A 14917-nucleotide genomic window follows, 5' to 3' on the forward strand; every position below is an offset into this window, starting at 1 on the left:
GCTTTTCCTAGCCTGGCTCCTGGACCCTCCGGCTTCCCCTTGCCATGCACACCGCCCAGCTGATCTGGAGCAGCACTGTGCAAGGCAGGTTCATGTGCCATGCTATACCACAGCAAAATACTCCCAATCTCACCCTGCACTGCTCTGCGTCAGCCTGGAAGGATGCACGGAGCAGAGCTATTCTCCAACAGAGAGAACTGGGAGGCTTCCCACTATGACAGAGTGCCCCTCTCCAGTCCATCCCCAGGTGGAGGATGATGGTGGAGGCCACACTCCTGGGGCAGGAACCATCCCGGGCTAGCTGTGGCAGCTGCTACTTTTCAGCAGCTGCCAACTGCCACTTGACAGCCTGCTCCCTCCAGGCAGGGAAGAGGACATGCTGTTAATTAACCAGTTCCTATAAGGGCAGGAGTGGCTCAGGGAGTAACCCATTAATGCCCCTGGCTGGGGAGCTTGCCTGTAAAACGCTCCAGCTGTGGGCTGGAGGATTATCTGTAGTCTAGCTCGCAGGCTATTTTTCTACTGGAAGTGATTTCTTCTGGCAGAAATGAATATCTGTATGCAGCTAAGTCTTCCTTGTACCACACTACTTGGGTAATCAGTTCAGCTGCACAGTAAAATTTACTTAGACTGCTAATGGCCACACCCTGTTAAGAGTATTCATAAAGTTTAATGCTTTGAGCATCTTTATTTATCACGAATTGGTATTTTCTCCTATTTTTCGTATTCTTCATAAAAGGTTTTTTGAAAAGTAATAAATCAACTTTAAGAGTTCTGGAAAGGTAATGCCAGTGAATGCCAGTCATTCATAATGACTACAAAAATTAAATTATTGCAGCAAGTTCATATTAATGCTGAAAACTTCAACTGCGATATCAAGACATAGTGCTACAAACCTGCTGCTACTAATGTGAAATCTTCTTGACATATACATTTAGGAAAAAAAATTACTTTCACAAGATCCATTCCTCTAAATCTGACAGCTAGCAACCTCTGTAACAGAATGGATATAATCAAGAACTTCTAAAATCATTTTTCCCGTAAGATCATAAAAACATAGAAAATTAGGGTTGCAAAGGGACCTTGGGAGATCATCTAGTCCAACCCCCTGCTCAAACTAGATCATCCCATCCATGGCTTTTTCTAGCTGTGTCTTAAAAACCTAGACAAAGCCTCCAAGTTCCACCAAGACAACTAAGAACAGCCACTTTGCTTGCAAAATCCCATCCGTATCAGGCTACGGGTAAGATGCAGTCAACAGATATCAGTGTTGGCAAGTTGAGCTCTGCCACTCCTTCAGGATGCATATGGTTTTCTTCAGTGTCCATTTATTTAGGACAATTTACAAAAAGATGGTTTCCAGCTATGTTTCAGCAAATAGCAAACAAGTGAGGCAAGAGAGTATAAAAGACTGAGAACTGTAATTAGTAAGAGAGCCCAGTTTAAGACTGGGAACATTTTGGCTTAAACTAATGACACTGTCTTCCCATGACACTGTATTTACATTTCCAGATATCTTGAGAGTTTTGGAAGACACTGCGCTTTTTATTCATAGATTCATAGATGTAGGGTCGGAAGGGACCTTGTAGTTCTTCTAATCCGACCCCCTGCTCTGGGCAGGAGAGAAAACTGGGCTCAAATGACCCCAGGTAGGTAAACGACAAGCCTCCTCTTAAAGACCCCCAAGGCAGGTGCCAGCACCACTTCCCTTGGAAGTTGGTTCCAGATCCTACCCACCCTGACAGTGAAGAAGTGCCTTCTAATGTCTAGTCTAAACCTACCCTCTAACAACTTATAGCTGTTATTCCTTGTTACTCCAGGAGGCGATCAGGGGAACAAGGTCTCTCCCAAACCCCGCTGGTCCCCCCTAGTAAGTTTATAGTCGGCCACCAGGTCCCCCCTCAGCCTTCTCTTGTGAAGGCTGAACAGGTTCAGGTCCCGTAGCCTCTCCTCATAGGGTCTGCCCTGCTGTCCCCGGATCATGCGAGTGGCCCTCCTTTGGACCCTCTCCATGCTGTCCACATCCCTCCTGAAGTGCAGTGCCCAGAACTGGACGCAGTACTCCACCTGCGGCCTGACCAGTGTCGCATAGAGGGGGAGGATCACCTCCTTGGCCCTGCTTTTGATGCATCTGTGGATGCACAACAAGGTACAGTTAGCCCTACTGACCGTGTCCTTGCATTGTCAGCCCATGTTCATCTTGGAGTCAATAATAACTCTAAGATCTCTTTCTGCCACCATGCTTTCGAGAAGGGAGTTCCCCAGCCTATAGGCATGCTGCTGGTTCCTACTGCCCAAGTCCAGCACCCTGCACTTGTCAGTATTGAATCCCATCCTATTTTCATTTGCCCACCTCTGTAACCTGTCCAGGTTCCGCTGTAATCTGTCCTTCCCTTCTAGCGTGCCTGCCTCACCCCAAATCTTGGTGTCATCTGCAAATTTAAACAGGGTGCTTTTCACCCCGTCATCCAAGTCGCTAATAAACAAATTGAACAGTATAGAAATTTTAGCAAGTATAGAGATCACCAATATTTTATGCTGCTGGGAACATTCAAAATTGTGGAGGTTTGATAACCATCTAGAAACCATTATAAATTAAGATAAAGAAGAGTCGCTGGGAGCTTGCCACCCCAGCATACACGCAAACAGTTGGTTACGGGTATCCTAGCTTGTATTTCATCACTTACAAACAAAATTCTCCATTCAAACTGCTTTTCTGCTACAGATTGTAATTACATTTGCATCCCCAAAAGATCTTAATCAAGGTCCTCAAGTTGTCTTGAGGAACAACTCTCACCTCCCAGATTCAAGAGGAAAGCTGGTGCAGTCTGTCAGATAGGGCTCATATGCCTTACAATAGATATCTGCTGGCATGCAATCAGAAGCTGGCACTTTGCCATTTTTCATTATCTTCACAGAATCCAGGAGTCTTCTAAAATAGGTTTATATGGTTTAACATGTAGATACACTGTGTTCATTATGCTCAAGGTATATTCAGCAGCCCAGCAGCAGCAGCATCAGACTAAGTATTCAATGAGTCTTGAAAATACAGCCGCCATCACAACTGGATGTTGAAAGGTCAGTGATCAGTATCCAACCATCACTGATTTTCACCCACATCAGTAGGCCACACAGGGATGTACACAATCTTCTGCCCTGCGTAGACTGCACATCTGCCTATACAGCCCATGGTATCAAATGAATCAAATGCGAACTACATTATCAAAGGTCAGGGAGAGATCTATTAATGGCCTGCAGTTTTCTAAAGGTTCCCATACAATTTCAACATTTCTGCTAGAACTCTGTAAGACTGACATATTATTAGCTATAAGATGTCACAGCAACAAAACTGCACAAGATGACTTGTACATGTGAATAGGAGACTGGTCGACACAGAGAGACAAATAATTTCTCTGAAACATGTTTCTGTTTTGGGTTGTAGGTTTTTGTTTTTGTTTTTTTTTAAGTGTTCTTTGCCTAGATGCTTCTTGCATTCCAGCAGGATTAGCCATAAAAAAACAACACAAAACAAAAGTCTCAAAAATAGGTTGAAGGTTAGAAAATTTAGAAAATGGCCTTACAATGAAAGACTTAGATTCTACTTCTTTAGCTTACAAAAAATATTAAGTGACTTAACATGATAGATGGAAAAAAAAGTATCAGGTCTAACAGGATATTTAACCATACAAAGGTATAAAATTGCTTGATCAGTTAAAGCCAGATTAATTTTAATTATAAATAAAGCACTTTCTTTTTAAACATTAAGAGTGATTAACTACAAGAACAGCCTGCGAATGGAATTCCAGGTTCTCCACCTCTTGATGCCTTCAGATCAAGACGGGTTTCCTTTTCTGGAAAAGGTGCGTTAAATCAAATACAAATTATTGGACTCAATATTGAGCATCTAGGCAAAATTCTGTGTCCAATGTTGCAGAGAGCTGACCAGGTAATCAAATTTTCCATTTTGATCTTTAACAAAAAAATAAATAAATAAATCTATGGCTTTGGGAAATAAAGGAACTATTTAAGGATCTGAACTTTACAAACTGTCTCCTCCAGGAGCTGGGCTGCGCACTGCCTCCATCCTTGCCCTTGTTGCCAAGAAGTGGAAAAAAAAAAAAACAAAACAAAAAAAAAAAAAAAAACTCATACGTGTTCTTGTACTCTTATTAGTGGCTGGTTTCAGGGCCTCAAGAAGGTCATCCCTCACTGTTGCAGAAACCATGGTCACCGAGTTAGATATGGTAATTTATTTACTCATGTCAGTGTAAACAACTGTTGCCAAACTTGAATCCAGACAGACCGATTTTCATTTAGGCAACCCCAAAAATCCCAGCTCCATCACTGCTCTCAACTGCCCAGGAAATCTGAATTGTCCCTGGGGTCTCCACCCACCCTCCCAACAACCACGAATTTTCCCCTCTTGAACAATCTTACACCGTCTAGTCACCGTGGGGAACAGCAGCAGCAAATTCACCCTTGGAAGATGCATCACCCTTTCCTTCTGTCAACCCCTCACTGCACAAATTCATCATGATATAATTTTGCTCGGTTTCAGACCATCAGCTGGACCATTCTGAATGACCCTCCATGTCAGCAAGAAAACAGACTACACAAAGTAAAACCAACAACCTTTTGAAAACTTCAGCAGAGTTGAATAAGTCCAGGTAAATATGTCCACTGTAATTTGAAAACAAAATGTATAATCCTGTTGTCATCATATAGAAGACGAGCCAAGCTCATTTCTGGTGGCAGAAATTTTACTGGTAAGTGATGTAATGCAAAACAAGCAATATGGGAGCCATACAAAGAGATCATTTTAAAAAATACTTAACACCATTTTTATTTGAATTTACAAAATAGTATTCATATTAATTTCAACACTTCAGAAAAGATGTAGACAGACTGGAAAGAGTCCAACAGTGTGACAAAAGGAGACTAGAGGCTTGGGAAGCATGCCTTTCAATGGAAAAAAACAAAGAACTAAAATTATTTACCATTTTTACATGAATACAAGACAAGGTTTCTTCCCCAATCACCATGAAGACAAAAGACCCTCATCTTACGTTTACATACAAGGAAACCTAATTAAATACATTGTCTACCATTAAACTGCTACCAAAAGCAGCATGCACTCAATAATAGAAACCAACTCTGAAGTTGACTAAATGGAGCCAACACTGAGCATGACTATATAACACACAGCCCAATCTTGGGCAACCATACTGATAGGAACCTACCACAAGGATAGGTTAGTGCGGGACCTCTGAACAAGATACACAGTAGTCCCCACACTGAGCATGGTCCCCCTTTAGTGCCAACTCTTTTTCAAGTCATGGGGAGCCACTATACTGCATAGATTTTGAGTTCCTCTTCACTCCCACAGCTGAGCTGTGCCTTTCTTTCCCATTTCTAATGAGTCCCATTTCTTCACCAGCCTTAAATGTCTGGCAAACATCACAAAACAGGGCCCCAAACATTTCACCCAGAATCCCTCTGTCGTCCCCTCTCTCAGCCTGTCACGTATTAGTGTGGCCCCCGCCGTCCATGAGGTGAAGCCAGATCAGGTTGCCTTGCACTGCATCTCCATCTCAGTTTTTGGAGGATCCCAGGACTTGTGACAAGAACACCAGGTTCCAGTCATGAGCAGGGGGCTAATTAGCACATGGGTCCTTTGTGGAGCAGGTATCTGGAGAACACACATGTACTGAGAAGGTTGAAATGCCATTGACTCCACTGGGTCCATCCCAATGAACGATAAGGTAAATCATGAGCCTTTTGACTTTGGACTAATATCATGCATAGTGGGCATATCTACATGTGTCGCTATGTCAATGATGTTACTGGGCTGTGATTTAGTACTTTCTTTTGGTACAGTTTTTGTGCAATACTGTGTCAGACCTCTTCCTTTTGGAAGTACTCTATATCGGTGCAGTAATAACCCATACAGTGCCATGTGTGTGGCCAGGTTATTTTTAACAGCTGCTTCACTGTAGCGGTGCGCTATACCAGGGGAGCATGTCACTACGGTGAAGTAGCTGCTGGTAACATGTAGACATCCATGGATGCTACATCACTGTAGCGCATTGTTACAACGATGCAGCATCACGTGTAGATGCGCCCAATTTGTACTATAAATAGGTACAAACATGCTGCTTAAAAGTGCATTTATGGCAGTTTCCCAACCAGTGTGCCATAGCACAAAAGTGTGTCATCAGAAATGAAAAGGTGTGCTGTAGAATACTGCCATGGCAATGAGCTACAGTAGGGATGAGGATGGGGATTGCCTTAACAGGTATGTAGCAGAAAACTTGTATTACTTGGGCTGGAAAAGGTTGGGAAACACTGGTTTATGGAGTACTTGTGCTAAAACTTGCGGCAATTTCAAAAAGGTAAAATGCATCAATTCTGCATAAACTAAGTCTATGAGTAGTATATGCAAATTACTACAGCTATGTTTAGTTCAAGTTCAGGACTTTCAAATTTGCTCCTCACTTCCATGTGCTCAGGGAGAGCAGGGTCTGCCAGTTAGGAGAGGGAAAGGGGCTGCAGGGAGAAGTTGTTGGGGGAGGCAGAACACAAGGAGCCTACCTGACCCCTCCCCACCCAGATTTATTTTCCATGCTGTAGTAGTGGGAGGGAGGAAATTCAGCAAACATCCAATTATTAGATTCTATACCTGGACAATTAAACACATTTATAAATTTCCCATATATAGAATCTACTTATTGGGCGGGGACAGGGCAAATTATACTCAGGGCTGTCTAATATTTGAGTAAATATGGTAATCTGGAGATGAGAAAACCAAAGGGGAATTTGATGACAGTCTTCAAATACCAGATGGGTGATTATAAAGAGGATGCAGATAGTCATTTTTCCTGTGGCTGTAGCAATGGTCTTAAGCTGCAGGAAAGGAAATTTAGGATGGAAGTTAGGAGGAATTTCCTGATTATGAAGGTAATTAAGCACTGGAACAGGCTGAGCTTCATTAGTTAATACAGGATTATATTATTGCATTGGACAAGTAGGGCATCTCCAAAGGTTGAAATCTGGTATAAAGAAATGGTGCAGATGGCATCTATGGAGAAAGCCATACTTAGCAAGCTTAACCACTTTGAAAAGTTTGGTGCAATTTAGAATGTGTTCTTGGAATATTTAAGTAACCTAATTATTAGTCCTTTCAGACTACTTTTTTCTTCTATCCCTCCCTCCTCCCACCTCCTTTTTCATTCTTTTCTCCTTTATTACTTACTTGTTGTTTCTGACATACATGTATTTCTGATTTTTGTGTTGCTTTTAAAATAATCAATAAAATCAATTAAAATAAGCCTTTGGAACAGCTGCTTCAACAAGCTGCAAAAAAACAATTTTCAAGAGTAGGTTAGACAGACACTTGGCTGGGATGATTGAGTCAGGGACAGGGGTAGATCCAGAGGGAGTACAATGGCACAATTACACCCTTTTCAGCTCATACCATGGAAACAGCAGCCAGGAACTTCATTTAAATCCCCAAACCAAACCACTTAAGAATTCCCCCACCTCCCTTCATGCTCAGCAGAACATCCCGTACTCTTTTATTCCCTTCCTATCCCCGTCATTTCTGGATAGTAGCAGTGGGCAGGTTTCCTCCTGCTTGGTCCTTACAGGTGTTCCCTGTCACACCCCGAGAGGACTCAGGTAGAGGAACTCACCCACCGCTGCTGCCACTGCCACTGTCCCCAGCCGAATACAACTCTCCATGCAGCCTGGCTGGAGCAGGACCTAAGGCCAGGTGGAGACAGTGGCAGAGGTGGGCAGGGGAGAGAACATGCCACTGAGGAAGGGAGGGGAAGTGGGTGTTGATACTGGAGGGAAGGGCAGATTCTTATCTCATTTGGGACTTTAAAAAGAGTCCCTAGCTGCTGCTCTTAGGGCATAGCGTCTGTCCCGGTGGGGTGAGAGAGGAGGGGAGGCTGGAAACAGGGTTGCAGCCACCCCTGCTGCAATGGTCATTGCTCTGGCATCCCCTTTACAAAATCCTGGATCCATCAACAGTCAGGGATGACCCTACTATGAGCAGAGGACTGGACTAGATGACCTTATGGGGTCCCTTCCAGCCATACTTTGCTATGACTTTCCAACATTACTCTTAGAAAAAAGCCTGTATACACATCTTTCAAAGCACTCCCCAAGATCTATCTTTTACATACGATGGCTTGGGCAACAGATATCAGTAACCCCTAGTAGACCCATTTTTACTATAAATTATGTCAGATATAAACATAATAAAAAATATTGTATATATTGTTTAAATATTATATTGTGCATATAAAGGAAAAGGAATACTATTTTGTGTTATTTTTCTCCTTAACTATAAACTCTTTGAAACAAGAGCCTCTAACTTTATGTTTGCAGAGTGCTTAGTACAAAAGGAACGGTAGAGCTTTTGTGTAATACTGTGCCGTACTTCTCTACTAACAAAGTGCTAAGATTTTTTGTTTTATGATTAGATATGGCATCACATGCAAGATAACTAATATACAAAACACAACTTACCTGTGTAACAAGTGGTTCCAATAGCCTCTCTACTGTAAGAGTCCTGATTTCCAAACTTTTGGGGTCCCATTTTAAAATGATAGGTGAAGTTGCAGAAGTCATACTCCCTAAAATAGACAAGATTACGTTAACCTGTAAAATTGTGCATAGTTTTATATACTGTTTAATTAATTAGCATATAGAGAGCTATTTACATATTGTATGCACACAAGATATGTATCAGATAATCCTGCAAAATACTGATATCTATGTGTACCCAGCCCCACTGCCAATTTCACAAAATATCTGAACTCATTCACAAAGTGCATGTCTATCCCCATCCCTAATGACAAACTCGTCATGCTGCCTACACTGAATCTATTTACAGAGCTGCCAACCCTTGCAATTTCATCATCATTCTTGCAGTGTTCAGTATTCCTTAAAGCCCCAGCTCTTCAAAACAGGCAATTACAGGAAAATCTCAACATTCATTTAAAAAGAGTTTATAACGTACAGGATTTCAGAAAGAGTTTAAAGACATGATTCAGAAAGGTTTGAACCCCACAACGCTTAAAATTATTTTTATTTATTTATTTTATAGAGGTGCCCCAATATATCGGTTGCCTCTCGGATCAGCACCAATAAAAGGGGAAACAACTTTATTGGCTACTAGCTTTTTTTTGGCCGTTGTAACCAATGTTTACCAATAATTATGCCTTCTGGCCAGGGCCCTGGACACCTGGGTACCCTCTCTCCCACTGGGCTGGAGCCCCCAAATGCCTGGGTTCCCTGAGGAAATGGTGGGTTTCCTTTTGCAGGCAGGCAGCATTCTAGCCTGCAAGGGGTCCTGCTTGGGGCTGCCAGGAACAAGATGCAGGGGGTGTTGCGTGCATGTGCCACATGCATGAACATGGCCAGGAATACAGTCGGGCAGTGTGGAGAGCAGCTCCCTGCAGATAAATGTATGAAGACAAAAGGGTGGGAGAGAGGGGGCGGGATAGATCAAGGACCCACGGTGAGGTAGGAAGTGGGGTAGGGGCAGGCATAGGGGATGAGGGCACTGCCCAGCCAGGGTAGTGCATGGGACCTGGGGCCAGGATGGCGAGTTGGATGGAGCTATGGGTGGCTTGTCCAGGAGGCAGGGCCAGGGGCAGCCCCTCACCACTCCGTGCACCCAACAGGGGGAGGCATGGGGGGTGGGGCATGTGCCCCCCCCACCCCCGATTTCTCCATAGGGCAGATGTGGGCTGCTCATTATGGGCTCAAGGCTCTCCACTCTGCTGTCTTTCGCTAGGGAGCCCCCTGCCCCCGGCAAGTTGTGTCCCCTGCTGCTGGGCAGGCAGGGGGTGCATAGCCAGTGCGGAGCTCCCAGGGCAAAGACAGCAGGGCAGAGAGCCCCAAGCCCACAGCAGGCAGCTCGTATTCACCCTTGCCCTGCTTGCCTGTACCCCACTTAAAGTGTCCCCCCTGTGCTTAAAAGTGGTGTTGAAGGCACTTGAACTAAAACTCATTCAATGAGCCACCATTTTTAAGTGCCGGGATGTTGATACATGTGATGCAGAAGGCTGCTGGAGCACACAAAAAAAACGGTTTATGTCAGTACTTTAAAACGCTTTGCATTTTAACACAAATCAGTTATAACATACGTATATGTCAACTACTATGTTATCAATCCTGGAAATTTATTTGGGCATGCTTTTAGCAGGTAGAATTAAACTTTGGATAATTCTTTGGGAAGTAGTGTTATTATTATTTTGTTAGTTCATCTTTTTTCATGATTTTGATATAGTAAGTCATCCTGAGCCTTTGAGGGGGAGGGGGGGAGGGTGTACATGAATAAATTAAAAGAAAACCATGAAAAGAAAATCAAGTTAAACTTCGTCAAATCATGACATGGTAAAAAGTTACAGGTGCACTGATAAAGATTTTCTTGGCCAATACTGATAGCCTATTATTTACCAACCATATTGGCAGATGCCAATAAAAAATTCAGTGTAAAGAAGCGATTACCCTACCATGTAGTGCAGGAGTTGCCAAATCACAGTGCACATGCCTTAAGCAGTACAGACAACCTGTGTTTGTGGCATGCATCATATTGGGGAAGCACAACAGCAGACAGGACAGGAAGCAGAAAGCAAATCAATAGATCGGGCAGAAGACGGGGATCAGAGTGGCTCTTGGGGATGATGTAGGCCAATTTGTGACATGCCTATCAAAAAGGTTGGCCCTCACTGATCTGGTACAGCGGCTTCTCTGGGGTGGGGGAAGGCCGATCATCTGCCCATCCAAACACTGGTATAACTTGCATCTGTCCACATAACTGATGCAAATAACACTGGTTTTTACATGCCATGCTCAGATCTAGTCCTAAAGTGATGAACAGCCCTCAGTGATTGAGATTGAAGGCTGTTCACCTCCACAATGATTGAGAAAGAAGAAACATTCCTTAGAATCATAACCAACATGGGAGGGGAGGAGAAAATCCCTTTAACTCTACAATTAATGAATCATAACACATAGACAAGAAATATCTGTGCCTTGCCATAGAGCAGGAGATGGTCTTATATTTGCTGCAAAGCCAGATCATTTAACCAACCACACAAACATACAAATGTTGAGTCAAACATACTGTCATTGTTTTTCACTAATTATTGCCACTGTAACAACACAGCATGATAAATGACTGAATAGGAGTTACATGCTTAAGCATAATCTGTAGAGATTAAAAAGTCTTCCTTGCTACTCCTACCACATTCATTCTAGGCTGATAAAAGAGTCAAACATGAAATAGGCTGTTCATCATGTTTTGTTATCTCTTCTACCCAAAGCAGCAAAAGATACTGCCTCGAGGACCGTATTTAATACAAGAACCTCAGAGCTCCACGACTAATGCCAGGCTTCTGCCTCGTTTTCCGTCAGAAGAACAGCAAGCAGGATATTCTGTATTATCAGTTAATAGTAGAGGATGATGGCAAATCATCACACCTTGGTTTGTTTGTTTTTTTAATTTAAACGCACAAAAAATATATGTTCATGAGAGAGAGAAAGCGAGACCAATCATAGAGGGGGGGGATGATCTTAGGCAGAAAGAACACCAGCATTTCCCATATTACCTTACTATCTCCTGCCTGTTTTGCTCTAGAGGCTTCTGCTATTAATAAATTTAATCTCTCCTTTTTTTTTTTTTTTTTAAACTGTCTGGAGATTATGTTTAGATAAATACCACCTCGACCTTTCTTATGTCAGGTTTTATTTGGAGGGCAACATTTATCATTTACAAGTATATGATGCTGCTTGTTATTCGGGATAGATTTCATTGAACTGCGCTGTGGCCAATACACTTCTAAATACTTATTGGAGGGGACATGTATTTTTCAGTATCAACTTTCACTGACAAACTTATTCACTATTTTTCACCTCTTTATTATCTACTGGCAGAGCATTATTTCATATTTGAGCCTTGCAGAAAGTTGTCAACAGTGAAAAAGGTGTAATATAGTCTAGATGCCATATTTTTGATGAAACGTTTGCACAGATGATTGTAGTCCGTATCTTAAAAGCAACTCCACATTTTTCAATCATCACACAACTTGACAGACACCTACTGTACATTCCTATCCCAGGAATCTGTCAGAATTTCTCCTCCACTTGATTTAGTGGTTCTGAAACATAAAACAAGGAAGAAATCCATTTTCCCCTTCAACCCAGTTCAACACCTGCAAATCAAACTATATTTTTGAGCAGTCTTCAAATAGTCCAACTTCTTCCAGAAGATATTTCTTTTAAAATCTATTGAGAAAGGCAGTTAAGAACAATGTCAGTTAAGTTAAAACTCTTATTTTGGAAGGTGATTGAACATATTTGTGGTAATAAAGAGCCTACTGCTTACGGACACAAGAATACACTGCTGTGAACAGAACTCTGCATGGGCAAAGCGGTCCACACCAACTTCAATCAGAAGAAGAAAATTGTATTGGAACAGGCACCGTTGACAACAACGCTTTAAGAAATCTTCAGGTCTTGTTCTGAATATAAAAAGGTTCTGTCCTCTCGATCTTGGAAGCGAGGAAAGAAACGCAACACACATTTTCATTTTCATCCAGAGGACATGGCTTTTCCTTCCAAGTTCTACTAACATCCACTTTAAAGTCCACTTCAATGGTCAAAGTCAAGCATTTGAAATTCTAGTTCATCTTATTTATTTACAGGAACTTAAGTGAAACAAAAAATACCATTTAGCTGTCCATATTAAAGCAATATCTGCGAAGGAAACATTATTACAGCAAAAGCTGTGTTAACTGGCACTTTATTAGCCAGAAAACTCTATTAACCGGCATCCGAGGGACACGGCAAAAGCAAAACAGGAAGTACCACTTTCAGGTTTCGCCACCACTGCGAGCACAGGTCTTGCCACTTCTTTGGCCCATGGCCCAGGGCAAAGTAGCCTGTGCAGGGTTCCCCTCCCTGTCCCCCAACACACTGACACCAGGGGAGTGCACCAGACGGTGTACGTTTGATTAACCAAAATATTTGATTAACCGGCATCCCCCATTCCCGGGGGAAGCCAGATAACAGAGCTTTTACTGTATATGTATTTCCTAGAAACAGAATTGCCAGACTGTGTAAGATCTGTGGCATCTGCCTCAGTATTTTACTTCTAAGGGTATACAGCACCCAGAGCATCCTCAGAGAAAGATGCAAGAAACCCACATTTGATTTTCTTAAAGCAGTGGTTCTTGGCCTTTTTAGACTCAAGGCACCCCTCAGAAAATGCCCCCTCTTATTTTTCTGCCATTTTCTTTTCTTTCATTCTTTTTTAAATAATAAAGCATTTCTTTTGTTGCAAAGAGTTTAGAAAGACCACAACAGGTCAGGATGTTTCTGACACAGAAGATTTCTACCTGAAATCTCTGGGTTTTTCCTGTGAATCACATTTGCACATCTAACACTGCTAACATTATAGTTGTAAATCACTGCTTTGAAGATTAGATAACGAGACATCATGGTGGATGACCCTAGTAGCAACACTAAGTACAAAGAGCTGTACACCTAACATGGCATTAGTGATTGCAATTAGACAATGTTAGGCAAAACATGTCTATATATTTTGATTTTTTTTATTCTTTTTGTTGGTTTGGGAGTAACTGAAAAAGGGAAGAGGGTTAAATACGGGGGGGGGGTGGAATTAACAAAGCAGAAAGAGAATAAGAAGAGAGATAGAAAAGAAAAAGGGGAAAAACACACCACTTAGACCTTATCAAGTAAATTGAATTTTCAAAGTGAAGTGGAAATATGAACAAATTAATCTTGAACAGTCCTGTGAGGCAAATAAGAAGATAATGTCCTAGGCAAAAACATTTAATTCAGAGTTGCAGATGCACAGCTACTGACACAACATTAACACCAACAGAAAAATACTAAAGGAATACTGCCAGTTTTTTAATTAGGAAGTACACTAGTGCACAGTTAAATAACCATAGCTCTGCTTCCATACCACTGACAATTACTCATCTCTCAATAAGTGCAGCTTTCATGGCTACAGTATTTTGTGACAATGATGTGGTCCTAGAGCAACGCCATATCTCAAATTTGCAAAAAGTGCAATTGTTGAAAATATTATTTGGAACATATTAAACATATCTAGTCAGTGGGGTCCTACTTAATTGGGGATTGTCCGTAAAAACAAAATCAACAAAAAATAAAACATAATAAAATTAAAATGGTGGCCCCCCCAGTGGCAACCAGTGGTCCTCACTGCCAGGAGGGGAAGGTGCTGGCAGGCAGGGGAGCATAAAGGGCAGTAGACCAGATGGCAACCACCCCCTTTGTCCCTCCTTCCCATGAGGCCTCTCCGCCAATCAGTGCTGAGGGGAGGGGCCACCGCAAAACAACCACATTAATAGAACTTTAGGCCATGATCAACCCATGAAAATTGGTCGTGCCTTCTCTCCCCCCTCCTCGATGATTTAGGCAAACCCCTTCTCTGATGCACAGTTTCTTCTCTCTCCAATACCCAGTACTAATATTGCAAGTTCCCAGACCAAGTGTCTAGTGATCACTCAGTTTATGATTTTTGATAGAAAAATATTGTAAGACTAGTGATTCTTCTTTATCAGGGCTCTTGTATTTTATCAATTTACGTTCCCCATTACAAACTACAATTTACAGGGGGAAAAAAAGGTTACTTGACTACAGCCATACAACATTTCAATGCAACAGCAAGGGAACTCACAAAATCCCAGTTCCTAGTCCTACTTCCAGTCCACTGGATTCTGTTCGTCAGGATAGGGATGGAAAAAAAAAACAACAAATGTGGTGGAGAAGGAAATACAGAAATGTAAGGGTGTGAAGAGTTAATGAGGTACTTAGATGTGGTAAAACCACAGGCATATGAAGGGAAAGA

General features: G+C 42.2%; 1 protein-coding gene across 5 annotated transcripts in view; it reads right to left on the bottom strand.

The window, feature by feature from the left end:
- Positions 1–14917, bottom strand: part of CTNNA2 (catenin alpha 2) — an 862138-nt gene that overhangs the window by 760522 nt on the left and 86699 nt on the right. For all 5 annotated transcript variants that reach the window (XM_006018010.2, XM_025197143.1, XM_025197145.1 and 2 more), the window contains exon 2: positions 8536–8642. In XM_006018010.2, the coding sequence (XP_006018072.1) occupies positions 8536–8642 (107 nt within the window). The remainder of the gene's footprint in view (positions 1–8535; positions 8643–14917) is intronic.

This window comes from Alligator sinensis, unplaced genomic scaffold (assembly GCF_000455745.1).
Source record: "Alligator sinensis unplaced genomic scaffold, ASM45574v1 scaffold23_1, whole genome shotgun sequence".
In the NCBI taxonomy this organism is placed as follows: domain Eukaryota; kingdom Metazoa; phylum Chordata; order Crocodylia; family Alligatoridae; genus Alligator; species Alligator sinensis.